The 25422-nt window shown below is 48.2% G+C and overlaps 1 protein-coding gene across 9 annotated transcripts; it reads left to right on the top strand.

The window, feature by feature from the left end:
• Nucleotides 1-324: 324 nt before the first annotated feature.
• Nucleotides 325-18240, top strand: LOC120319899. 9 transcript variants are annotated; one of them, XM_039369242.1, is made up of 6 exons: nt 325-376; nt 4140-4214; nt 6489-7398; nt 12501-12636; nt 14164-14922; nt 17838-18240. In XM_039369242.1, the coding sequence occupies exons 3-6, from the start codon at nt 6643-6645 to the stop codon at nt 18224-18226; spliced, it is 2040 nt and encodes a 679-aa protein (XP_039225176.1). In that variant the 5' UTR covers nt 325-376; nt 4140-4214; nt 6489-6642; the 3' UTR covers nt 18227-18240. The 9 variants fall into 9 exon arrangements, with proteins under 9 accessions (XP_039225176.1, XP_039225173.1, XP_039225174.1 ...); XM_039369239.1 differs by lacking the exon at nt 325-376 and adding an exon at nt 545-623; XM_039369240.1 differs by lacking the exon at nt 325-376 and adding an exon at nt 575-627.
• Nucleotides 18241-25422: the final 7182 nt, after the last annotated feature.

The following is a 25422-nucleotide window of genomic DNA, read 5'->3' as shown; positions in this document are numbered from 1 at the left end:
CAGTGGAAAGCTTTGTCTGGCCGGGAAACCCCTCCTTAAATCCTTCGCCCTCCGCCTCCTCGACTTCGACCGATCGCTCGCTCTCTTTTTAAATAAACATGTCAGTCCTGCCCACCTCCAGTTAACCCTCTCCTGCGCCCCTTTCTTCGCCCTTCCCGGTTCTTGTTTTGTTTTTTTAAAGCCGGGATTTTTTTTGGGGGGGGGGGGGAAAGCCTTTTAAAATCCCCGCGCCAAGCGCGCGCTCCGCGGGGCTGCGCTTTTACGCACCAGCTCCGACCCCCCGAAACGTCCGGGTTCCCTTGCAGGATCGGGCGGGATCGGCCGTCGTTTCCTTTCGGAAGAAGCCGCGGGGAGCGGATCCTTTGCTCCGGAGGAGGTGCCGGACGGGTTAAACCGATAGAGGGCCGCGTTTCCCAGAGCGGACGAGAAACTTGAGCTTTCGAGAGGCTTTTGAAAGAGCCCAGGCCCCTCTTTCTGATGGGAGGGGAGCGAGAGCCCTGCCGACTGGATCCGAGTTGTTTTCCTTTTTTTTCTCGTTTTGCTTTCTTGCCTTTTGGGGGGAGGGGGAAGGAGGGGGAGGGTGGATCGAGCGAGGAGAAGAAACGTGCCGGAGGATGCACCGGGTGGGTAAGCGAGCGAGCGAGGAGGGCGGGAGGTGTTTGCAACAGAAGGGAACTTCCCCCGCTCGCTTGCAAAAATAAAAGTAACAAGAGGCGGGAGAAGCGGATCCGGAGTAAACTGAACCGGGCTGCTTCTTTTCCCCCACCCCGCTTCCGAGACGCCGATCGCGGCGGCGGCCAGGGAGGAGGTTTTGCGCGGCGGTTCCCAGCCCAGCATGGCCTCCCCCCTCTCCCCACAGGACAATGGCTGAGTCAAGGACAAGGCGGGGAGGCAGGGATCCCCATGCACCACCACCACCACCACCCGCCAGCTTTCCCTTTTTTTCTCTCCCTCTTGTTTCCTTGTTTTCTTCTCTTCCCTCTCCCCCCCCCCCGCTGCTCCGTGCTCCTGGAAGGCGGAGAGCGCCTTGCACCGGATCGCGCCTGGACCTTTTGTGCGTTAGGGATCGCCTCCTGTAAGGAGGCGCCTGGATCCTGGAGGGAATTGGAGCCGGGACGAAAAATCGCCTTGCGCCGACTTTCTGCCCGGGGGGGGGAAGAGAGAGAGAGAGACAAGCGGGGGGGGGAGGGAGGTGCGGGATCTTTTTGGATTTCCTCGCGGATTTGGAAAGCTCGCAATCCGTGCCGAAGGGAGTCCCGGGGCAAAACAAAAACAAAACGGAGAAAAGGAAGCCCCGAGGCAGAGTTTGCGTTGCGAGAGGTGACGGGGGGGGAGTGGATGGACGGGCTCCGGACGCCTTAGCTGTCCGGATCGACTTTTACTTTTCCGACGATCAGACTCGGAGATGTCGCCGAGCGGACGCGCACTTGAGAATAGGAGGGAAAGCCGAATCCGGAGAGCTGCTGGTTGTAGTGATGTCGGAGTTGCGACCATTGTTGTCTGGGATTAAGGTTCCTAGCAGTCGGCCGTGTATTTTTCAGTTGCTCTGGACAACCCCTTGGAGATCCCCCGGATCTACCGTACTGTAGATCAGTTGATCTTCTGCTCTTTCCACCTGACTCCTACAAAGGGCTCTTTCCAAAGCCAGCAACGACTCTAGTGGAAAATTCTCGCTAGCACGTTAACCTGACCAAAGTCAACTCTACTCACTGGTAAAGCCCAAGTGGGATTCGTTGGGGGCCGATTCAGGAGGAACCAGGAGTTTTTGCCACAAATCAGGTTGTGGTGGGCTGCCGTTATCAACTTGGTGCCCCCCCCATCTGTGGTCTGGAAGTTGAAATCCAGCGTTGCAAAAGAGGTCCTAAGTTGAACAAAGGGATAGTAAATAGTAAGGATGGGCAAATAGCTTTGAAATTGTGGAAAAATGAATTTCTCCAATAATTTACTACTGTTGCATGCGACTCTAAGCGGCTTACTCTCCAGGGACGGTAATTAAAAAATTACCAAATGGGCCACCTGCTTTCTAAGGAGAGCACATAACAATGGTCTCACACACACACACACACACACACACACACACACACACAGCCCAAGGGATCAAAATTCCTAAAAGGGTTTCAGATGTGTTCTGTGGTGGCCTGTATATATATATATATATATATATATATATATATATATATATATATATATATATATATATTATATATATATATATATATATATATATATATATATATATATATATATATAATTTGCATTTTATTAAAGCAAAAAACAAATCTAGTCAAAATCAGCGCTTGCAGGTGTTTTCCTGAATGCTTCTTTAAACAGCTCACCCGTGCCTTTTTCCAAGACAGGTAGAATTCAGCCTGTGACGGCTTCCATTGTTAAGCAAGGAGATTGTGAGCCACACCTGATTTTGTGACTTCTTTTGCCATGGTGGCTAAGCAGACCACTGGAGTGGTCAAATGAATCGTGCGATCATTAAGCAAATCCGTTTTCCCCATTGACTTCGCTGGTGGGAAGCTGGCTGGGGAGATCGCAGATGTGCCCCCAGGATGCTGCACCCCAGGTAGTCCTCGACTTACAACAGTTCACTTAGTGGCCGCTCAAAGTTACAAGAGCACTGAAAAAAGCAACTTATAGCCCTTTTTTTCACACGGCCATTGCAGCATCTCCCATGATTACATGATCAAAATTCAGATGCTTGCCAACTGACTCATATTTATGACGGTTGCAGTGTCCCGAGGGGGGGTGTCATGTGATCCCCTTTGGCGACCTTCTGACAAGCAAAGTCAATGGGGAAGCCGGATCCACTTAACAACCGTGTCAATAACTTAACAGCCGCCGTGATTCACTACTGTGGCAAGAAAGGTGTGTAAAATGGGGCAAAATTCGCTTAATGAATATCTCCTTTAGCAACAGAAATTTTGAGCTTGATTGTGGTCGTAAGTCGAGGACTACCTGTACATATTGGTTGCCAAGCTCCCCAATTTTGATCACTCGACGGTGGGACGCTACAACAATTGCAAGCGCAAGGATGATCGGGAATTTCTTTTTTTCGATGCTGTCGCAACTTCAAACGGTCACTAAGGGAACGGTTTTTAAATTGAGAATTGCCTGTAAGGGGCCTTTCTGTTATTAATAATTCAGGCAGAATATGCTTGTTTTTAAATTTCTGGTGCTACTCCCGAATACACAAGTATGCCGTGGTGTTGAATTCACAAGTGCGATGTGGAGGTTTAAAGTGCGGTGACAAGAGACGTTTTGAGGGAGTCCATTCCTACTCTTCGGCATGGTGACATTGGAAATTATATATTATTGCTATAACCTTTATTTATTTATACTCATAATCCATCCCAGTTTGACTGACCCTGGAGGATGTTCCAGTGGTGAGATTAAAATATGTGAACAACCGGTTCTCTGTGTGGATGTTGCTTCCGGAAATCCATTCTGGGCCTGGGCAACCCAAAATTAGCTATCGGTTCTACCGAAATGGTGCGAACTGGCTGAATCCCACCACTGGGATGTTCTTAAGCAGTTCTTAAAAGCAATATTGTGGAGGACATCAAGTGACAATAAAAGATGGATGGATGTCCCACCATGTCCTGAGGCAGGAGTAGGCCACCTTGGCTCTTTTATGACTGGTGGACTTCAACTCCCAGAATTCCTGAGCCAGCCATGCTGAGGGGAAAGGGAGAGGTTTCTAAGCTTAGCCATGCTGGCTCAGGAATTCTGGGAGTTGAAGTCCACGAGTCATAAAAGAGCCAAGGTGGCCTACCCCTGTCCTAAGGTCTGAAAAGCTGTTAAATCAGGCGATTTTCGACTGTAGGCTATAAATAGAATAGGTGATCTGTGGAGGTCCTTGATGCTCTCTCAGCTTGGTTTTTCTTGCAGACATTTCATTACCAAACTAGGTAACGTCTTCCAAGGTTGACCTGTTGGAACTGCAGGTTTCCCATCGGCGCCCATCTTTGTGGGTTTTGATCTTTGCAGCAAGGGTTGTTTTTTTTTTTTCTAACCTAGTGTTTCCTATGCTGACTGGGGAATTCTGGGATTGAAGTCCACACATCTTACAGTTGTCAAGGTTGAGAAACATTGTTCTAATCTGTACATTTTGGTGTATGCACCTTTTCCAGCTGTGAACTTCGTAAGAATGACCAGAAAACGTCAGATTTCGGCGTAGGAGCCTGCATGCAGGGTATGTAAACGAGGTAAGTTCCCATTACCAATGGGCTGAACTGTGCTGCAAGGATTGATGCTCTCTCGCATATTGTTTAGCAGCTTTTTGCATGTTAGTTATAAAAACCAGAGAAAAGCTGTGCCACAAGCTGGTCAAATTCGGGGCTGTGTGTCATTCAATGGATGGGTTCCTATAGCATACTTCTTCTGGTTACCCATTAACTGGGATTAAAACAGAGATTAGCCTGTCCTGCAAATGCAGGTGCTAGGTGTCTATCCTCCCATCCATATCTATCTGTCTGTCTGTCTATCTGTCTGTCTGTTTATCTATCTATCTATCTATCTATCTATCTATCTATCTATCTATCTATCTATCTGTCTATCTGTCTATCTATCTAACAGTAGGCCTCAACGTATGACCACAACTGAGCCCAAAATTTCTGTTGCTAAGAGGGTTGTTAAGTGAGTTTTGCCCATTTTACGACCTTTGTTGTCAGAGCTGTTAAATGAATCACTGCAGTCATAAATATGAGTCAGGTGTCAAGTGTTTGAATTTTGATCACATGACTATGGGGATGCTGCAACCGTTGTAAATGGGGAAAACGTTCATGGGTCACTTTTTAGCGCTGTTGTAACTTCTGAATGAATTGTGGTAGGTCAAGGACTCTGTCTGTCTCTTTGTCTCTATCTGTCTCTAGCTAGCTATCTAGCTAGCTATCTACAGTATATTTATCTCTATATCTATTTCTTGTCCGTCCGTCCGTCTGTCTATCTATCTATCTATCTATCTATCTATCTATCTATCTATCTATCTATCTATCTACAGTATCTGTTTATCTCTATCTATTTCTTGTCTGTCTCTATCTAATCTATCTATCTATCTATCTCTATATCTATTTCTTGTCTGTCTGTCTGACTCTCTATCTATCTATCTGTCTATCTACAGTATCTATCTCTATATCTTCTTGTCTGTCTCTGACTGTCTCTATATCTATTTCTCGTCTGTCTCTATCTATCTGTCTGTCTGTCTAATCTATCTCTATATCTATTTCTTGTCTGTCTGTCTGTCTGTCTGTCTGTCTGTCTCTCTATCTATCTATCTATCTATCTTTCTCATCTGTCTGTCTATCTATCTATCTATCTATCTATCTATCTATCTATCTATCTATAATGTCTATACCTTGCGATTTCATTGTTGATAATTTATTATTATCCTGGCAGGTCAGCTCATTCCTCTGGGAAATTGAGCAGGGAATGAGTTGTAACACATTAGTTGAAGCCATGTTTTTCAGAGAAAATGTCCAAGGTTTGACCTGACCAGCTATGCATGTGGGGTTGAGAAAGGAGTTGCTAAGTCTATCACAACTTTTTAGCAGCACTGCAAAAAGTTGGTGAGGAGGGGAAAAGGTAGTATGCAGTTATTCGATTGAAGAGACTTTCTGTAGCTCATGGCTGAACTGTGGGGTCCTTGGTGCCCTCCAAGCTTGGTATTTTCTTGCAGACATTTCATTACCCAACTAGGTAGCATCATCAGGGCGAGGGAGAATGGGGTTTGTTCCTTATTTATATACTGCTTATGTTGGCGAGGGTGTGGCTTTCTCCTTGAGAGTTCCTTGATCAGGATATTGCTTTTTGCTTGAAGTTTGTCTCCTGAGTCCAGAGGTTGGCAACCTTGACTCTTTTATGACTCGTGGACTTTAACTCCCAGAATTCCTGAGCCAGCCTGGCTCAGCTTGGAAACCTCTCCCTGTCCCCTCAGCATGGCTGGCTCAGGAATTCTGGGAGTTGAAGTCCACGAGTCATAAAAGAGCAAAGGTGGCCTACCCCTTTTTTAGCCATTGTCTATCCACTGCAGGATGAAGGCCTCTTCCACACGTTTCCAATCAATACGGTCCTGAGCTTTCTTTTGCCAATTGGGCCTGCAATTCTTGTTGTCAGAGCCATCTTGTTTTAGGTCTCTTTCATGGGCGTTTTTTATCATCCACTCTATGACCGCCTTGGTCCACCTGACCTCAGTTCTTGTAAAAATAAAAGTAACAGAGGTGGGAGAAGCGGATCCGGAGTAAACTGATAGGAATTCTGGGAGTTGAAGTCCACGAGTTATAAAAGAGCCAAGGTGGCCTACCCCTGCCCTAGTCTCAACCTTGGCGACTTTAAGATGTGTGGACTTCAATTCCCAGAATTCCCCCGCCAGCCTTGCTGTGTTGACTTCTTTCCTGACTTCTTTCCAACAGAGATTTGGGGGTGACTAAATTGGCGAGGAATCCTTAAGCCCCTCCCCTTCTGCTTTTGTTCCCATTCTTCAGGTAAAAGACCTTTTCATCAACCCCTGGTTTCATTCGTTTGGAGACTCAGGGTGCACTTTTGAGACAGCGCCTCCCCGAATCTCTTGCATTTGCAAAGAGAGAGAGAGAGAGAGAGAAAGAGAGAGAGAAGGCCATTTGCGAGCCTCTTCCAGGGATGTCTGCAAAACGCGGGTCGACTTCAACCCTTCAGTTCCAAGCATCTTCAGAGCAAGGAGCTCCCCGGGAAGAAAAAATGGAAGAAGAGGAATCCGAAACGCCGGATCCAGTGGAGAGATGGAGGGGCAAAGCTTCGGCCTCTCGCCGTTCTCGAGAAAAAAACGAAAGGCTCCACAAAGCGAGGACAGCCCAGCAGAAAGAGCATCACAACGCCGCCCGTTCCCCTCGTTCGGGGTGGAGGAATCTACTGCGCCCCACGGAGTTAGAAGCCCGGCAAAGATTCTCTCCCTCCACTGAGGGGCCGGCAGTCCCCCGCCTGTGGCCCAAGAGCGGCCGGGCCAGCCGGCAGCCCGTCGTCCTCAGCGAGGAGAGCTCAGAGCCCCGTCACATTTTAGACGCGGGACAGATTGGAGAATCGGGGATGGTCAAGGTGAAGGAAGAGGTACTGGGCGACGACTCGGCCAGCATGGAGATGAAACGCCAGCGTTTCCGCCACTTCCGCTACCAGGAGGCCGAAGGTCCCCGCGAGGTGTGCAGCCAGCTCTGGTACCTCTGCCACCGGTGGCTGAAGCCGGAGAGACACACCAAGGAGCAGATCCTGGAGCTGCTGATCCTGGAGCAGTTCCTGGCCATCCTGCCCCCGGAGGTCCAGAGCTGGGTGCGGGAACACGAACCAGAGAGCTGTTCTCAGGCGGCTTCCTTGGCTGAGGATTTCTTGCAGATGCAGCGGGAAGTGGAGAGGAAAGAACAGCAAGTAAGAACGTGGTTTTCGGGAGGGGGGTTTGGGGAGGGGAAGATGTAGAGCAGGGTACTTGATAAGAGTCCTTCTAGATTTCCCCCCCCCCCCATTAAACCCTGGGTCATAGTCTCCAGAGAGGCTCCGGAAAAGTCCAGCTGGCACCTGCTGAGTTGTGTTGTTGCTCCCGAACAATTTGGGATTTATTTATTTAGCAGAGGAGGGTAACTATGGCCCCTTTGTGACTTGTGGACTTTAACTCCCAGAATTCCTGAGCCGGTCATAAAAGGGCCATAGTTCCCCATCCCTGATTTGGAGAGCAATGCTTCTCAACCTTGTCACCTTTGAGATGCGTGGACTTCAACTCCCAGAATTCCCAGTTGCTGGCTGGGGAATAATAATAATAATAATAATAATAATAATAATAATAATAATAAAAATAAAAAAGTCTGGATAGTGGACGTGGCAGTGCCTGGAGATAGCAGAATAGAAGAGAAAGAACTGGAGAAGATAACAAAATACAAAAACCTACGAATAGAAATAGAAAGACTGTGGCAAAAGCAAGCAAGGGTAATACCAATAGTAATAGGCTCCTTGGGTGCAATCCCAAAACAACTGGAGCACCACTTGAACACCATTGGCATTGACAAATTCGCTATTAGTCAGTTGCAAAAGGCGGCCTTATTAGGAACTGCTTCCATCCTGCGACGATATCTGTAATACCATCAAACTTCCACATCTGCCTATCCCAGGTCCTGGGTAAGGACTCGATAGGTAGACAAAATGCCAAATCCAGTCTGAACATCTGGCTGACTGTGCGATGATCCATAATAATAATAATAATAATACTAATAATACTAATAATAATAATAATAATAATAATAAAGTTGGAAGGGACCTTGGAGGTCATCTAGTCCAACCCCCTGCTCAGCCAGGAAACCCTATACCATTACAAATGGCTGTCCAGTCTCTTCTTAAAAACTTCCAGTGTTGGAGCATTCACCGCTTCTGGAGGCAGGTTGTTCCACTGGTTAATTGTTGTAACTGTCAGGAAGTTTCTCCTTAGTTCTAGGTTGCTTCTCTCCTTGATTAGTTTCCATCCGTTGCTTCTTGTCCTGCCCTCAGGCGCTTTGGAGAATAGCTTGACTCCCTCTTCTTTGGGGTAGCCCCTGAGATATTATATATATTCTGGGAGTTGAAGCCCACGCATCTCAAAGGCGACAAGGTTGAGAAACACTGATTTAGAGCAGGGGTCCCCAACGTCTGGGTCGCGGTCGTGAGGCGTTTGAAAGCGGGCTGCAGAAATGTTGGGTGAAGCGTGCACGCTTGCCGGCCACTCCCCTCCCACCAGTCCATTAAGCCGGAAGGAGTGGAACTCTAAATCAAAGTATTTACTGTATATTGCCTCCCCGCCCACTGTCGGTGACTATGGTCTGCTTACAAACAATAAAAAAACCTAACATGATGACGACAACAAGCAATCAAACAAGCCACTTGATGGGCTCCGTTCTACTCTGGGTTCCCCAGGCCCGTTGGCAGAGCCAAGTCTTCAGGACCTTGCGAAAGAGTGTCAAAGTGGGGGTCAGTCTAATATCTGCGGGGGTGACATTCCAAAGGGAAGGCACCACCACGGAGAAGGCCCTTCTGCTGGGTCCCATCAGATGTATCTCCTTACAAGAGTGTCTGTGGAGATTCTCAGTCATCCAGGCCACGGTTGTCCCAAAGGTGCTTTTTCAAAAGGCAACTGGACTTTCTTTGTTTTTCCTTGAAGTCGTTTCGCTTCTCATCCAAGAAGCTTCCTCAGTTCTCCTTACGAGAGGGGAGACCCATAATATTCCCTTCCTCCCTGCTCTAATGGCTCGGGTGGATGTAATTGGATATAATAATTAATGATGATGATGATGATGATGATGGAAGGGACCTTGGAGGTCATCTAGTCCAACCTCCTGCTCAGGCAGCAAACCCTATACCAGTGGTTCTCAACCTGTGGGTCGGGACCCCATTTGGGGTCGAACGACCATTTCACGGGGGTCACCAAACAAGGCTGTCCGCCATTTTTTCCCCCTTTTCTTTGGCCACGCCCCTGGCACCCAGTGATGTATAAGTGGTTGGGGGTCACCACAACATGGGGAACTGTATTATGGGGTCGCGGCATTAGAAAGGTTGAGAACCACTGCCCTATACTATTTCAGATAAATAGTTGTCCAGTCTCTTCTTAAAAATTTCCAGTGTTGGAGCATTCACTGCTCCTGGAGGCAGGTTGTTCCACTGGTTAATTGTTCTCACTGTCAGGAAGGTTCTCCTTAATTCTTGGTTGCTTCTCTCATTGATTAGTTTCCACCCGTTGCTTCTTGTCCTGCCTTCAGGCGCTGTGGAGAATAGCTTGACTCCTTCTTCTTTGTGGCAGCCCCTGAGATATTGGAACACTGCTATCCTGTCACTCCTCGTCCTTCTCTTCATTAAACTAGACATACCCAATTCCAGCAACCGTTCCTTATGTTAAGAGTCAAATTACTCTTAACCTCAGATTCCACATTATAAAGGTGGGATTTAGGGTTAAATTATTCTTCATTCCATATTTTTAAAGCCTGTGAGCTGAGGTTTCCTCTTGGTGACTAAACGATGGTGGGAAAACTGGAAAAGAAGTCTGTCTTTCCCCAGTTTTTTTCCCTCAAAAAAAAACTTTTTTTAGCACGTTGAAGCTTGGAGAATCAACCCCCCCCCCACCACACACAAACAGTAAGGGACTAAATGAAATGAGAAACATGCCTTTCCTCCCCTCTTATTTTTGCCAGTCTCTGTATTTATTTATTTGTTATTTATGAAATTTATTTACCATACATCTCATATCCAACCACTTTCTTGGAGTCCTTTTTTTTTTTTTTAGGAGGGATCTCTGAGGATGAGAAATGCTTTTGGAATTGAGGGCCTTCAAAGGCTTCTTTGGATTAGAACAGTGTTTCTCAACCTTGACAATTTTAAGGCATGTGGACTTCAACTCCCAGAATTCCACAGCCAGCAATGGGAGTTGAAGTCCACATGCCTTAAAATTGTCAAGGTTGAGAAACACTGGATTAGAACAATGTTTCTCAACCTTGGTGACTTTAAGCTCTGTTATTTTTTTTTTTTTTATGTTAGCTGATCAGTCTCCCAAAACCGGGAATATGCAAATTGTTATTTGAGTTATTTGAACAATCAAATAACCCATAAATAGAATATTGCTCTAGAACAGGGGTAGGCCACCTTCGCTCTTTTATGACTCGTGGACTTCAACTCCCAGAATTCCTGAGCCAACCATGCTGAGGGGAAAGGGAGAGGTTTCCAAGCTGAGCCATGCTGGCTCAGGAATTCTGGGAGTTGAAGTCCATGAGTCATAAAAGAGCAGAGGTTGCCTACCCCTTCTCTAGAAGGAGTGAAAGGAAACAGAGAAGCGCCTCTTGTAATAGTTTATACTTCTAATCTTTATCGCTAAATGCATGGAGGCTAAAACAAAGCCAAACCCTTAAATAGATGGAGTCTTCTAATCCAGCGTTTCTCAGCCTGGGTGACTTCAAGATCTGTGGATTTCAACTCCCAGAATTCCCCAGCCAGCACAGTGTTTTATCCGAAGGTATTTTACTGCCAGATTTTCTATTCGTTTTGCTTCTTGGATGCTGGCTGTGAAACTCACGAATAGCAATTATGTATTTTGGAGATGCAGTGACGATTGTTAAGTCCATGGACCAAGTTCTAAAATTACTTTCTCAATGGCGTTGTAACTTTGAATGGTTTTTAAACGGGGTCATCATTAACTGAGGATAACCTGTCATTCTTCTCCATTCGTGTTGCTGATTTCTCCTTTCTGTCATTTGTTAATCCTTATTTGGAGGCCTCTGGAATGATTGCTCTTCTGGGATAACGTTCACCTTTGCTTTATCTTAACTGTCCCTCAATCAATCAATCAATCAATCAATCAGAATAAAACTGGAAGGGACCTTGGAGATCTTCTAGTTCAACCCCCTACTCAAGCAGAAGACCATATACCATTCCAGACAGGTGAATGTCTAGTTTCTCCTTAAAAACCTCGAGTGATGGATCACCCCCAACTTCTGAAGGCAAAGCTGTTCCACTGGTTAACTGTCCTCCCTGTTAGGAAGTTTCTCCTTAATTCCAGGTTGCTTTTTTTCCTTGATTAGTCCCCCTCCATTGCTCCTTGTTCTGGCCCTCTGGTGCTTTGGAAAATAAGTTGAACCTCCTCTTTGTGGCAGCCCCTCAAATACTGGAATACTGCTATCATGTCACCGTTAGTCCTTCATTTCTCTAGAACAGACATGTCAAACACAAGGCCCGGGGGCCGGATGCGGCCCGCAAAGTGGTTTCATGTGGCCCGTGAAGCCATCCTGGAAACAGTGAGAGAACGGCCCCCCGCTGCCTTGGCCCTGGCCCAGGTCGGCCGGGAGCCAATGTACAATTTTGTGGTGGCCATCTATGCTGAAACGCATTCAGTCTTAGCTCCACAAGGCTATCTGGAAACAGCGAGGAACCAGCCCCTGCCACGTCGGCCCCACCGCCTGCGTGCATGCTGGGGAGGTGTCACCCTTTGTGAGGAATGAAGAAATGGACCATACTTTGGCCCTTGCCCCGGTCCCACCCCCTTCTTCCAGAGACCCTCAGATCTGTCTCACTCCTTCCCAGGCCCCCATAGGCACCCTTGACGCAAATGATGTAGAGCTGGCCATGCCCACCCAGTAGGCCACACCCACTCCATCCATGCCCACGCAGTAGGCCGCACCCACCCTGGCCACACACACCCATCCCCCCCAAGGGCAACCTCAATGCTGATGCGGCCCTCGATGAAATTGAGTTTGACACTCCTGCTCTAGAGTAGCAGTAGGCCACCTTGGCTCTTTTAGGACTCGTGGACTTCAACTCCCAGAATTCCTGAGCCAGCCATGCTGAGGGGAAAGGGAGAGGTTTCCAAGCTGAGCCATGCTGGCTCAGGAATTCTGGGAGTTGAAGTCCACGAGTCATAAAAGAGCCAAGGTGGCCTACCCCTGTCCTAGCCTAGCCAAACCCAATTCCTGCAACCGTTCTTCGTACGTTCCCGATCTTGTTCTGAAACAGGATCTTTGCTGTTTCAGGTGCTCGGGCTGTTTGAGATGGATAACGCGGATTCTCCAGAAGCCGAGGCTGATCAGCCTCCGTCCGTCGCGGTGCCAGAACCTATTTTCAGAGAAGCTAAGCAAGAAACTGACGAAGAGGAACACAGCAATTTAGGTAACATCCCAATTCTCCTGGTTATGGGATGGCCCATCTTGATTTCTCCGTCTTGTTTGGTTCTTGGAGTCAATCTGAATTGTAGCTCTTTTTTGTGGACTTGTGGCCAGTATTGGAATTATGATCTTTGCAGAGTTCCCATTGTCGGATGATCAAAATTTGGGTGCTCGGCAACTGGAATGTGTTTATGACGGTTGCAGTGTCCCAGGGTCACGTCGTTGCTGGTTGCGACCTTCCCGGGGCGGCTTCTGACAAACACAGTCGAAGGGGGAAACTGGATTCGCTTAACGGCCATGTGATTCATTCAACCTCGGTGATTCGGTTAATGACCACAGCAAAAAAAGGGTCATAAAATTGGGCACTATTCGTTTAAGAATTGCATCAGTTAGCAATGGATGTTCCAGTTACAGTTATGATTGTAAATTGAGGACTGTCTTAGTATGATGTGGAGGAACAGTATGAAAGGTTCTTAAGAATGTCAAAGCCTCAGTTACTGCGAACAGAACAAAGCAGAACAGAATAGAACAGAACAAGGCAGTGATGGTGAACCTTTTAGAGACCGAGTGCCCAAACTGCAACCCAAACCCCACTTATTTATCGCAAAGTGCCAGGGCTGCATCAGCATTGTGGTGCCCTCGGGGCGTGGTCCACTGGGTGGGTATGGCTGCAGTGATCATGGTAGACTGGGTGAGCGTGGCCAGGGCCAGTCCCTCGCCATCTCCGTGGCATCCCCGGGGGCCAATGCCACTTGCTTGCTCACTTCCTGCCCTGTTGCTTCCAAACGCCACGTGCTCGCTGCTCTGGTGAATTCTGCTGGGGCAATGGCGTGCATGCCCAGAGAAGGCTCTGAATGCCGCCTCTGGCACACGTGCCATAGGTTTGCCACCACTGGAATAAGGAATAGGATAGGAATAGAATAGAATAGAATAGAATAGAATAGAATAGAATAGAATAGAATAGAATAGAATAGAATAGAATAGAATAGAATAGAATAGAATAGAATAGAATAGAATAGAATAGAATAGAATAGAGAATGTAGAATGTAGAATCTAGAGTGGAGTAGAGTATATATACAGTACTGTGAAAAAGTTTTAGGCAGTTGTGCCCAAATGCTGTAAATTAAGAATGCTTTCAGAAATATCAGTGTTAAATATTTTATTTTTGTCAATTAACAAAAAGGAAAGAAATGAACAGAAGAGAAATCCAGATCAAATCAATATTTGGTGTGACCACCCTTTGCCTTCAAAACAGCATATTTATATTTATTTACTGTATAAATATTAGGTAGATAGACAGACAGATATGTCTTAGGTAGGTAGGCAGAAAAAAGAGATGATAGATGATAGAGAGATAAAAGGAAGGTAGGTAGGTAGGTAGATGAATGGATGAATGGATGGATGGATGATAGGAGAGAGAGATGCTGTATATTATGAATAATATGCTATAACACTCAGCAGCATATAAATCCGGGAAATAACATGAGCTGATGCCCTCCTTTGTCTTCTTCCTCTACTTGTGGCCCTGCAGGAGCTCTCAGGCAGATGGAGCCCCGGAGGGGGGGCCCTCTCCCCCTCTACCCGGAAGAGGGCAGCTCGGATGACGAAGGCCTGCTGGACCTGGTCTACGCCACCAACCTCGAGCTCCACAGCCGACGGCCTCCACGTCGGACCCGCCTCATCCGGATGCGCACCCACGAGCTCCAGGTGTCCGACGAGGAGTGCCTGACCCGCTTCCGGCTGGACCGCCAGGCCATCCAGGATCTGTGCACTCTCCTGGCCCCGTACCTGGACGGGGCCTCCGCGAGTCGCCGGCACATCCCGACATTACAGAAGGTCCTGATAGCCCTGCAGGTCCTGGGCACCGGCTCCTTCCAGAGAATGACGGGCGACAACCTGCGGGTGTCCCAGTCCTCCGTCAGCCGCTGCTTGGATGCCTTCCTGGAGGCCATGTTGCGCCACGTCCACGAGCACATCACCTTTCCCACCACCGACTCGGAGCTGCGGCGGACCAGGGAAGCGTTCTTCGACATCGCGGGCTTCCCCAATGTCATTGGGATTGTGGACTGCACCCACGTGCCTATCATAGCCCCCGCAGACATGCCGGCGCTGTACCGAAATTGCCACAACTTCCACAGCCTCAACGTGCAGGCCACTTGCGACGCCTCGGGTTGCTTCACCCACGTCTTGGCCAAGTTCCCCGGGAGCGTCCACGACGCTCGGATCTTCCAGCTCTCCCAGTTGCAAAGGCTGCTGGAGTCGTGGCCGGAAGGGAAGGGGTGGCTTCTGGGTAAGCGCCTCCGGGGGGGGGAGGTGGAGGTGTCCATTTTGAAGCGGGGACGGTTGGGACGTGGGAAGGGGGGATTCCCCCAAAGTACAAGCAGCCCTTGATGTCTATGGAAGTTCTCAGTCATCCAGGTCATGGTTGTCCCAAAGGTGCTTTTTCAAGAGGCAACTGGAAATTTCTTTGTTTTTCCTTGAAGACGTTTCACTTCTCATCCAAGAAGCTTCTTCAGCTCTGACTGGATGGTAGGGAACGGAAGGATGGCAGGAATAGCCAACACTCCAGAAGACAGGCTTAAGATACAGAAGAATCTGGACAGTCTTGAACACTGGGTGCTGACGAATAAAATGAAATTCAATGGTCAAAAAAGTAAGGTTCTACATTTAGGCATGAAACCAAATGTACAGGTATGGTATAGGGGGTACCTCGCTCAATAGTCGTAACTGTGAGAGGGATCTCGGAGTCCTAGTGGACAATCACTTAAATATGAGCCAGGAGTGTGCTGCAGTTGCCAAAAAAGCCAACACAGTGCTAGGCTGCGTTAACAGAGGGATAGAATCAAGATCACGTGAAGCGTTAATACCACTCTTCAATGCCTTGGTAAGGCCACACTTGGAATACTGCATCCAGTTTTGGTCACCACGATGTAAAAAATATGTTGAGACTCTAGATAGAGTACAGAGAAGAGCAACAAAGATGATTAGAGGTCTGGAGGCTAAAGCATATAAGGAACGGCTGCTGGAATTGGGTATGTCTAGTTTAACGAAGAGAAGAACTAGGGGTGACATGATAGTGTTCCAATATCTCGGGCTGCCACAAAGAAGAGGGACTCAAGCTATTCTCCAAGGCACCTGAAGGCAGGACAAGGAGCAACGGATGGAAACTAATCAAGGAGAGAAGCAACCTAGAACTAAGGAGAAACTTCCTGACAGTTAGAACAATTAACCAGTGGAACAACCTGCCTCCAGAAGCGGTGAATGCTCCAACACTGGAAGTTTTTAAAAAGACTGGATGGCCATTTGTCTGAAATGGTGTAGGGTTTCCTGCCTGAGCAGAGGGTTGGACTGGATGACCTGCAAGGTCCCTTCCAGCATCATCATCATATTTATTTATTTTTATTATTCTCCTTGCAAATAGAGCATAAAACAATGTAAATAACCAGCGGTCTGCAAAGGAGTATAAATCCTTCCATTCCCCACCATCCTGTCAGAGCTGAAGAAGCTTCTGGGATGAGAAGCGAAACGTCTTTAAGGAAAAAAAAGAAAGACCAGTTGAAAAAAGCACCTTTGGGACAACTCTCCACAGACATTGTGAACATTGCAGTCTTCTTCCTAGCCCAGGGGCGGGGAACCTTGGCTCTTTTATGACTCGTGGACTTCAACTCCCAGAATTCCTGAGCCAGCATGGCTCAGCTTGGCAACCTCTCCCTTTCCCCTCAGCATGGCTGGCTCAGGAATTCTGGGAGTTGAAGTCCACAAGTCATAAAAGAGTCAAGGTTACCTATCTCTGGCCTAGGCCTAGGCCGCTTTATGACTCGTGGACTTCAACTCCCAGAATTCCTGAGCCACCCTGGCTCAGCTTGGCAACCTCTTCCTTTCCCCTTAGCATGGCTGGCTCAGGAATTCTGGGAGTTGAAGTCCACGAGTCATAAAAGAGGCAAGGTGGCCTACCCCCGGCTTAGGCTATTCAATTGGATTTTTCAGAGAGGAAGATGGTGTCAAGGAAGGGAACGCTTCTCTTTGAAAATGTCTATGGAGATCCAAGTCAGGGGTGTCCCAAAAGTGCTTTTTCAAAAGGCAATTGGACTTCCTTGTTTTTCCTTGAAGACATTTCACTTCTCAAAAAGAAGCTTCCTCAGCTCTGACTGGATGGTGGGGGGAATGGAAGGATTTATACTCCTTGCAGACAGCTGGGCATTTGCATTCTTTTAGAGGATTGTTGAGGCCACTTGGAGGTTTGCCTTTGTCCTCGGGGTCCCCTGAGTAGGGCAAATGGGTGTGGAACCTCTCAGGTGACCCCAAGGACACAGACAAACCTCCAAGTGGCCTCAACAACTCTTAAAAGAATGCAAATGACCAGCTGTCTGCAAGGAGTATAAATCCTTCCCTTCCTCGTCATCCAGTCAGAGCTGAAGAAGCTTCTGGGATGAGAAGCGAAACGTCTTCAAGGAAAAACAAAGAAAGTCCAGTTGCCTCTCGAAAAAAGCACCTTTGGGACAAGCAGGCCTTGATTCACGTCACGCACTTGCCGAAATAGGCATTGTAAAGCCAAGTGTGCTGTCCCTTGAGCTTTGCCCCATTTTTCGACCTGTCTTGCCACCGTTCTTAAAGTGAACCCTGCAGTTGTTAAATTAGTCACAGGGTTAAGTGAATCTGGGCTTCCCCATGGACTTGGCTGGTCAGAAGGTTGTAAAAGGGGATCGCGTGATCCCGGGAAGACTGCGACCGTCATAAATGCGAGTCAGCTGCCAAGCATCTGAATTCTGGTCACATGACCGTAGGGATGACGCAACGACGGCTGATGGCTTGACTTATGACCACCGCATGCCTGTTAGTAAGCCAGACAGCGGCTAAGTGAGCTTTGCCCCATTTTGCGACCTTTCTTTGCCACCGTTGTTCAAGTGAATCCCTGCGGTTGTTCAGTTAGTAACACGGTTGTTAAGTGAATCTGGGCTTCCCCATGGACTTGGCTCATCGGAAGGTCGCAGAAGGGGACCGCGTGGCCCCAGGACACTGCGACCATCATAAATACGAGTCAGTTGCCAATTTTGATCACGTGACCACGGGGGAATGCTGCAGTGGTCGTAAGTGTGAAAAATGGTCATACGTCTGTGAAATGTCAAATGGTCACTAAACGAACGGTCCTAACTCGAGGGCTGCCTGAACTCTTGCCTGCTGACGCTTGCTCCCTCTCTTCCACAGGCGACTCTGGGTACCCTTTGCGCCCTTTCCTCATGACCCCGCACCCCGACGACGGCCCCGAGCCCGTGGCGCGCTACAACGCCACCCACAAGACGACGCGGATGGTGGTGGAGACGGCCTTCGGCCAGCTCAAGATGAGGTTCCGCTGCCTTCACTCCACTGGGGGGCGCTTGATGCTCCGCCCGGAGAAGGTGGCGAAGGTTTTTGTAGTCTGCGCCATGCTTCACAACATGGCCCTGAGGCGCCAGCTGCCTATCCTCAATGGAGGACAAGGGGTGGACACTGAGGTCCCCGTGCCTCCGTACCTGGAGACCGACAACATGGTGGAGCAAGACCCTCAAGGCGCGGAAGTCCGGGATCAGATCATTAGCACTTATTTCTCGCAATAAATTCGCTTTCGGTAGATGGTCTGCAGTCGGCTAGTCTCCTTCTTCTTCCCTAAAGGACCTAGTGGGGGCTGTGAGAGGAGACCTGGGGTTGTGTGATCGCACAACTGCCTCCGTCCTTGCAGAATCTCCTGAAGGGTGCCGTGTATGCCTAACACAATTTTCTTAGGGTGTCTGTGGAAATCATCTAGATCAGTGGTTCTCAACCTGTGGGCGGGACCCCATTTGGGGTCGAACGACCATTTCACGGGGGTCGCCAAACAATGCAGGCCGCCATTTTTTCCCCCTTTTCCTTAGCTGTGCTACTCCCTTTTATTCTATTGGCTTTTGAAAGCCAATAGAATAGACTCTCTTGAATATTGGCTTTCAAAAGCCAATAGGAATTGTCCAGGCTGTCTCTGCCCTGCTGAGCCCGCCAAAAGTCCCATTCTGCAAACCGTGCTGCACCAGTTGAGTAGTCCTTGACTTATGACCGGTTGAGTAGTCCTCGACTTACGACCGGTTGGGGGTCGCGGCATTAAAAAGGTTCAGAACCACTGATCTAGATCAGTGGTGGCGAACCTATGGCACGCGTGCCAGAGGTGGCACTTGAAGCTCTGTCTGTGGGCACACGCACCGTCGCCCCAGCCCCGCCTCCTCCCATAGCCCGCTCCTCACTAGCAGCCCCCCCAGAGGAGAGTCACCCCCCCAGGCGCAGCCCACACGAAGCAGCGTAGTCAAGGACATGGTAGCCAGGCAGCGGGGACTCCGCCCTTGCGCCCCGTGATGTGCAGATGATGCTGTGGGGCAAGGATGGAGGGCGTGGCTGCTATGGCGCTGCTGGGCTGCCTAGGTAATCTGGCGGGCCGTGAAGGTGGTGGGTGCCCCAGTGGGCAGGGCAGAGGGGGGACGGAGGTGAGAGGGTGGGTTTTGGGCACTCGGTCTCTAAAAGGTTTGCCATCACTGATCTAGGTCACAGTTATTCCAGGAGGCAATTGGACTTTCTTGGGTTTTTTTGAAGACATTTCGCTTCTCATCCAAGAAGCTTCTTCAGCTCTGACTGGATGGTGGGGAAGGGAAGGATTTATACTCCTTGCAGACAGCTGGTCATTTGCATTCTTTTGGAGAGTCATTGAGGCCACTTGGAGGTTTATCTGTGTCCTCAGGGTCACCCGAGTAGTGTAAACAATAAGTGAGATGCAGTGAGTAGAGCGATGCAGGCAACGCAGACTCATGCCCAACAGCCTGCGCCTGTCTTCCACAGTGAAGGGACACGGGGCAGAAAAACAACCCCGCAGCCAAGAAGACTCCACACACATTTGCCCTACTCAGGTGACCCTGAAGATGCAGATAAACCTCCAAGTGGCCTCAACGGCTCTCTAAAAGGATGCAAATGACCAGCTGTCTGCAAGAAGTATAAATCCTTTCCTTCCCCACCATCCAGTCAAGAGCTGAAGAAGCTTCTTGGATGAAAAGTGAAACATCTTCAAAACAACAACAACAAAAAAACCCAAGAATGTCCAGTTGCCTCTTGAAAAAGCACCCTTGGGACAATTTTCTTAGGAGTAGGTTGGGACTGACGGGAGTTGATCTCATAAGCAGGTGATCCTGGGCGTGGGGTCTGTTTTGTGGTATAGAATGTAGGGGCAGAGAACTGAATATCATGCTTTTCTGGATCTCCTTGGACAAAGCTCAGAAGATACTGGAAGAAAAGAGGAAAGTGAAAGTTCAACAAATGTAATTCACAAATACCCATGGAATGTAAGTATTGAACGAGATGTTCAAATCATCTAATTAAGAGTTTCTCAAACTTGGGCCCTTTTACGATGCGTGGACTTCAATTCCCAGAATTCCCCAGCCACCCTGGGGAATTCTGGGAGTCAAAGTCCACGCAGCTCAAAATTCCCAGCTTTGAGAAAAACTCTGTTCTAAAGAAACAATCAACCTTGTGTTCAATGGTCAGGCATTAACCCAAACATTACAGCGTCTATTTCCATCTGGGGCCCATCATCCCCAACTGCAAGCATCTATATATTTTTTTACACCTATCGTAGTTCTACTGCTTGTGCTAGATGTGGAGGATGGGTGTTGCGGCTCAGCACTGTGAGATGGGTGTAAAAAAACAGGCTTGCAGATTGCACAGGTATTAAAATTTGTTTTCATTCACCAGAAGATCATTGGTATCTAATGCACACGATATTGATGGCAAGGTGATTGGTCTGTAGTTTTCTGGATCCACTCCCCCCCCCCTTTTTTTTTTTTTGAAGACTGGAACCACATCAGCTCTTTTCCAATCCTCTCCAGGAGTTCTAAAAGATTTAAGTTGGTGGTTCCAAGATCAAATTGCCGCTTCCTTCAGTGCCCAAGGTGTAAACCATCTGGTCCCAGAGATGTAAACTCATCCAAAATGGAGAGGAAAATAGGCCTTTCCTTGCCTATTTTGATCTGCACTCCTGTCTCCTCCGTTGCTGCTTTCGATATGCTGGACTAATTTTTTCCTTTTACATAGAGATACAAAGAAGGAATTAAGCAGTTCTGCTTTTTTCCCCCGCCGTCACCTTCTTGCCACTTTCTCCATTAGTGGACCCATCACTTCTTTTCTTTCCTCTTGTTACATATATATCAAAAGAAACATTTTTTTGTTGTTATTTTTGGCATTTGTTGAAGATGTTCATTTGCCGTTCATTCTGAATCTTAGCCTTCCTGACTCCATCCTTGCAGATTTGGGCTATTTGGTGGTATTCTGTTCTAGTTATATGCCCCTCTTTCCATTTTCTATAGTTGTCCTTTTTTGGGAAGAAAGAATAAAGGGAATAAAGAAAAATCAAAAAGTGCGAGCACAAAATAAGTTCAAGAAAAATAAATCAATGAATATTTAGCTCAGGGTTGAAATGAGGGGTCCTTGGTGCTCTCTGAGCTTGCTTGTTTTCTTGCAGATGTTTCATTATCCTAACTAGGTAACATCACCAGTGCTAGTAAGGAGTGCTGTTTGCTGCCGGTTTGGCCTGTCTGGCCACCTTGCCCCAGCTGCTGTCCTCCAGATGTTTGGGACTTCAACACCAGAGTGGGAAAGGCTGTTCTGTTCTGGTGCATAACCAGCTACATTCAATTGGAAAGAATTGGGTAGGGGAGGTGGGGCAGGTTACCAAGGTTGAACACCTCTGATAGAAACATATAGGTTGGCTTTGTGATGATTTGTTTGGGAATTGCTGCTTAACCAGGAAAGCAGCTCCTCCTTCAGGGCTGTTTCCAATAGGCAGGGCCTTCTTGGTGGTGACCTCCCACTTCTGGAACCTTCCACAAAAACAGGTGCAAAATTCCACTGCCCTGCCGGTTTTTTATATATTTAAATACCTGGGCCTTTATGAGATTGCAGCCCCTTCCCTCCGACAGTTTATCCTCACAGTCACAAAAAGCATAATTAAAGCTGAGCGACCGTAATGAGCAAGATGAAGTCACTAAACTCTACATTGAGGGTGTCAAACTCGCAACGTCACGTGACGTATCGCGACTTTTTTTCCAGTGCCAGCAATGGAGTGGACGCAGTTTCGGCATGACACAACCAGCCTGTGGGCCGGCAGTTTGACACCCCTGCTCTACATTATAAATATACTTTTAAGATAAATATTGTTAACTTTGGGCCCCAAATCTTATCCACATGTCCCTGCAGTGTTTAGATTAAAGTACGAGTAGTCCTCAGTTTACGTCCATCCAGCAACCGTTCAGAATTTAGACGGTTCTGAAAAAAAAAAACGGATGTATGGCTGATCCTAGACGTTGCAGGCATTACAGCCCCACTTGCGCTACATGCCTGGTTTGCGATTACTACATTACAAAGAGCTGCACTGAGGTGTGATCACCCTTTGTGGCCTTCCCTGCTGACCTCCCACAGGCAGAGTCAGTGGGGAAGCCCCAGAGAAGGCGGTCAGTCCCTCTAGCTCAGTGGTTCTCAACCTTTTTAATGCCGCGACCCCCAACCAGTCATAAGTCGAGGACTACTCAACTGGTGCAGCACCGTTTGCAGAATGGAACTTTTGGCGGGCTCAGCAGGGCAGAGACAGCCTGGACAATTCCTATTGGCTTTTGAAAGCCAATAGAATTAGACTCTATTCAAGAGAGTCTATTCTATTGGCTTTCAAAACCAATAGAATAAAAGGGAGTAGCACAGCTAAGGAAAAGGGGAAAAAATGGCGGACTGCGTTGTTTGGCGACCCCCATGAAATGGTCGTTCCACCCCAAATGGGGTCCCGACCCACAGGTTGAGAACCACTGCTCTAGCTGCTTTGCCCTTGCACTAGGTCAGGGGTAGGCAACCTTGGCTCTTTTATGACTCGTGGACTTCAATTCCCAGAATTCCTGGGAATTGCTGGCTCAGGAATTCTGGGAATTGAAGTCCACGAGTCATAAAAGAGCCAAGGTTGCCTACCCCTGCACTAGGCCCTCTGCCCCTAGCCTGGCTAAGCTAACCCTAACCACTGCACCAAGCTGCCTATTGGAAATATCTCCGCTTTGTGTGAAACTCCTCTGCAGTCAGGTCCCTCTTTCCCCCCTTTTTCTAGATTTCCTGGAAATCTCAACGGACGTGATTTGGAAATCGGTGCATGTGGATATTCCAGCGTCTGAGGAGATTTGGGCTCTGCGTGAAACGCTTCCGACAGTCAGGATGCAGGTGGTCCTCAGCCTACAACCATTTGCTTAGTGACCATTTGAAGTCACAACAGCACGGAAAAAACATATATAACCATTTCCCACACTTATAACCAAGCGGGGCGGAGTCTTCCGTGCAGCCGAGGTTGGGGGAGCGCCAGTGGGAAGAGCAGGGAAGAAGTCCTAAGTGGATCCGAAGATCCTGGAAGTGCAGCTGGGCAGGTGCTCTCGAGAGAGCAGATGGAGGTGGCTTTCCGATGAATCCCGGGAAGGAAGAAGTCAGAAAAGTGACAGGAAACTCTGATGCCCCCCCCCCACTCCATTCCCATGTGGAGGGCTCTTCCGCTGCTAAATGTTTGTGGAGCCTGACAGAGGATGGAGAGGGAGGGACTGGCCAAGAGCCCCTTCCCTGGGGGTCTCTAGGATTGAGGAGGGGGGAACTGAAGCAGAGTCTGCCAGGAGCCCCCAACTCCTTTACCTGCCCCCCCCCCGTGCATTTCCTAACCTGGGGTAGGCCACCTTGGCTCTTTTATGACTCGTGGACTTCAACTCCCAGAATTCCTCAGCCAGCCATGCTGAGGGGAAAGGGAGAGGTTTCCAAGCTGAGCCAGGCTGGCTCAGGAATTCTGGGAGTTGAAGTCCACGAGTCATAAAAGAGCCAAGGTGGCCTACCCCTGCCCTAGGCTATATAAATAACACTTAGAATAGCCCTTAGACCAGGGGTAGGCCACCTTGGCTCTTTTATGACTCGTGGACTTCAACTCCCAGAATTCCTGAGCCAGCCATGCTGAGGGGAAAGGGAGAGGTTTCCAAGCTGAGCCATGGCTGGCTCAGGAATTCTGGGAGTTGAAGTCCACGAGTCATAAAAGAGCCAAGGTTGCCTACCCCTGGTCTAAGGGCTATTCTAAGTGTTATTTATATAGCCTAGGGCAGGGGTAGGCCACCTTGGCTCTTTTATGACTCGTGGCCTTCAACTCCCAGAATTCCTGAGCCAGCCATGCTGAGGGGAAAGGGAAAGGTTTCCAAGCTGAGCCAGGCTGGCTCAGGAATTCTGGGAGTTGAAGTCCACGAGTCATAAAAGAGCCAAGGTTGCCTACCCCTGTAGATTCCTCCCCCCCCCCCGGATGTTTGGGGGGAGGGGATTTCTCCTCCTCCTCCTCCATGCAAGGTTGCCACATTTAAGCAAACATAATTTCCAAGTTTCTTCTCTTCAGTCAACACGTCCTTCCTCTTTTTTCCTCATAACTCAGCCAGAATGTCACCTGGAATTCCTTCTCATTCCTGTCTCAGAAAAGCCTCTGCACAAAGCGTTTCATCCCATTTCTCTTATAAAGCAAGCGTAGCTGCAAAATAAATCGGCTTCAACTTCCCTGGGGGGGGGAGCGTCGAAGGGGGGGGGCAGGAGGGAGAGGCTGGGAGCTGCCATGATGCTTTGGGACTTCGCTGGCCCAGAATCAGAGGGCGACCTTAAACTATGATTCCCTTTCAGCCCAGGAAGTGAGCTAAGCCCTCCCTTAACATTATTCACCACTATGGTGAACAATGTGGGAAAAGTACACTCCGGAGACCTCAACAACAGGCTGTAGGATAGTGGAAATGCTTTTATTAAGGCTGCACAGTGGCCTGAAATTTTTTAAAATAAAATCCCAGGCCAAAAGGTTACGGACTTTCCATACGGTTCAAACTTCCATGAAAGCTTAAAAGTTTTTCTTTACAATCCTAAAAGACTTCCTGTCCCAGTTCAGACCTGGTGACCTGGGTCTCTTCCACTGGGAATACGAGAGGACAGAGGGTGGATAAGGGGGCAAAAGAGACCCTAAGGCAGTGGTTCTCAACCTGTGGGTCGAGACCCCATTTGGGGTCGAATGACCAATTCACGGGGGTCGCCAAACAACGCAGTCTGCCATTTTTTCCCCTTTACCTTAGCTGTGCTACTCCCTCTTATTCTATTGGCTTTTGAAAGCCAATAGAATAGACTCTCTTGAATAGTTGGGTAGTCCTTGGGTAGTCCTTGACTTACAACCGGTTGAGTAGTCCTCGACTTACGACCGGTTGGGGGTCGCAGCATTAAAAAGGTTGAGAACCACTGCCCTAAGGCTTAAGTGGCATCTGCAGAATATTTTCCCCTTCAAGATCACAACTTTTTTTAAATAACCCCCAGGCCAGGGAACCTTTTTCTCACTTCACTTTGCCCACAATTATGAACTGATTTGGATTTTTTGAAAAGATTTCAGGATAAAACATTTTCCATGCTACATTTGTGGGGACTCACAAATGTATGACAACAATTTGTCTCATTTCAAGGAACAGATTTTCCACACCACTGTAAAATGTTTTCCCTCCCCCCCCCCAGGTTATCTGACCAATTATGAGCAGTTGGCAACCGGCTGGCTTTTACCACCAGCTCCATAATCTTGCAGCCATTGGATCACAATTTGCAATATTTTTTTTTTGCCCGTTGTTGCAGAAAATGCAAATTGGAAGAATCTCTTTCTACTTAGAACTGCTTTCTGACCTCAAGGATGTCATAAAATCAGATCCTGTCACATGGGTACCACAAGGGATGACTTTGT

Source organism: Crotalus tigris, unplaced genomic scaffold, assembly GCF_016545835.1.
Source record: "Crotalus tigris isolate CLP2741 ecotype Arizona unplaced genomic scaffold, ASM1654583v1 scf7180000020992.475769, whole genome shotgun sequence".
In the NCBI taxonomy this organism is placed as follows: domain Eukaryota; kingdom Metazoa; phylum Chordata; class Lepidosauria; order Squamata; family Viperidae; genus Crotalus; species Crotalus tigris.
This window is presented reverse-complemented; position numbering and strand designations above follow the sequence as displayed.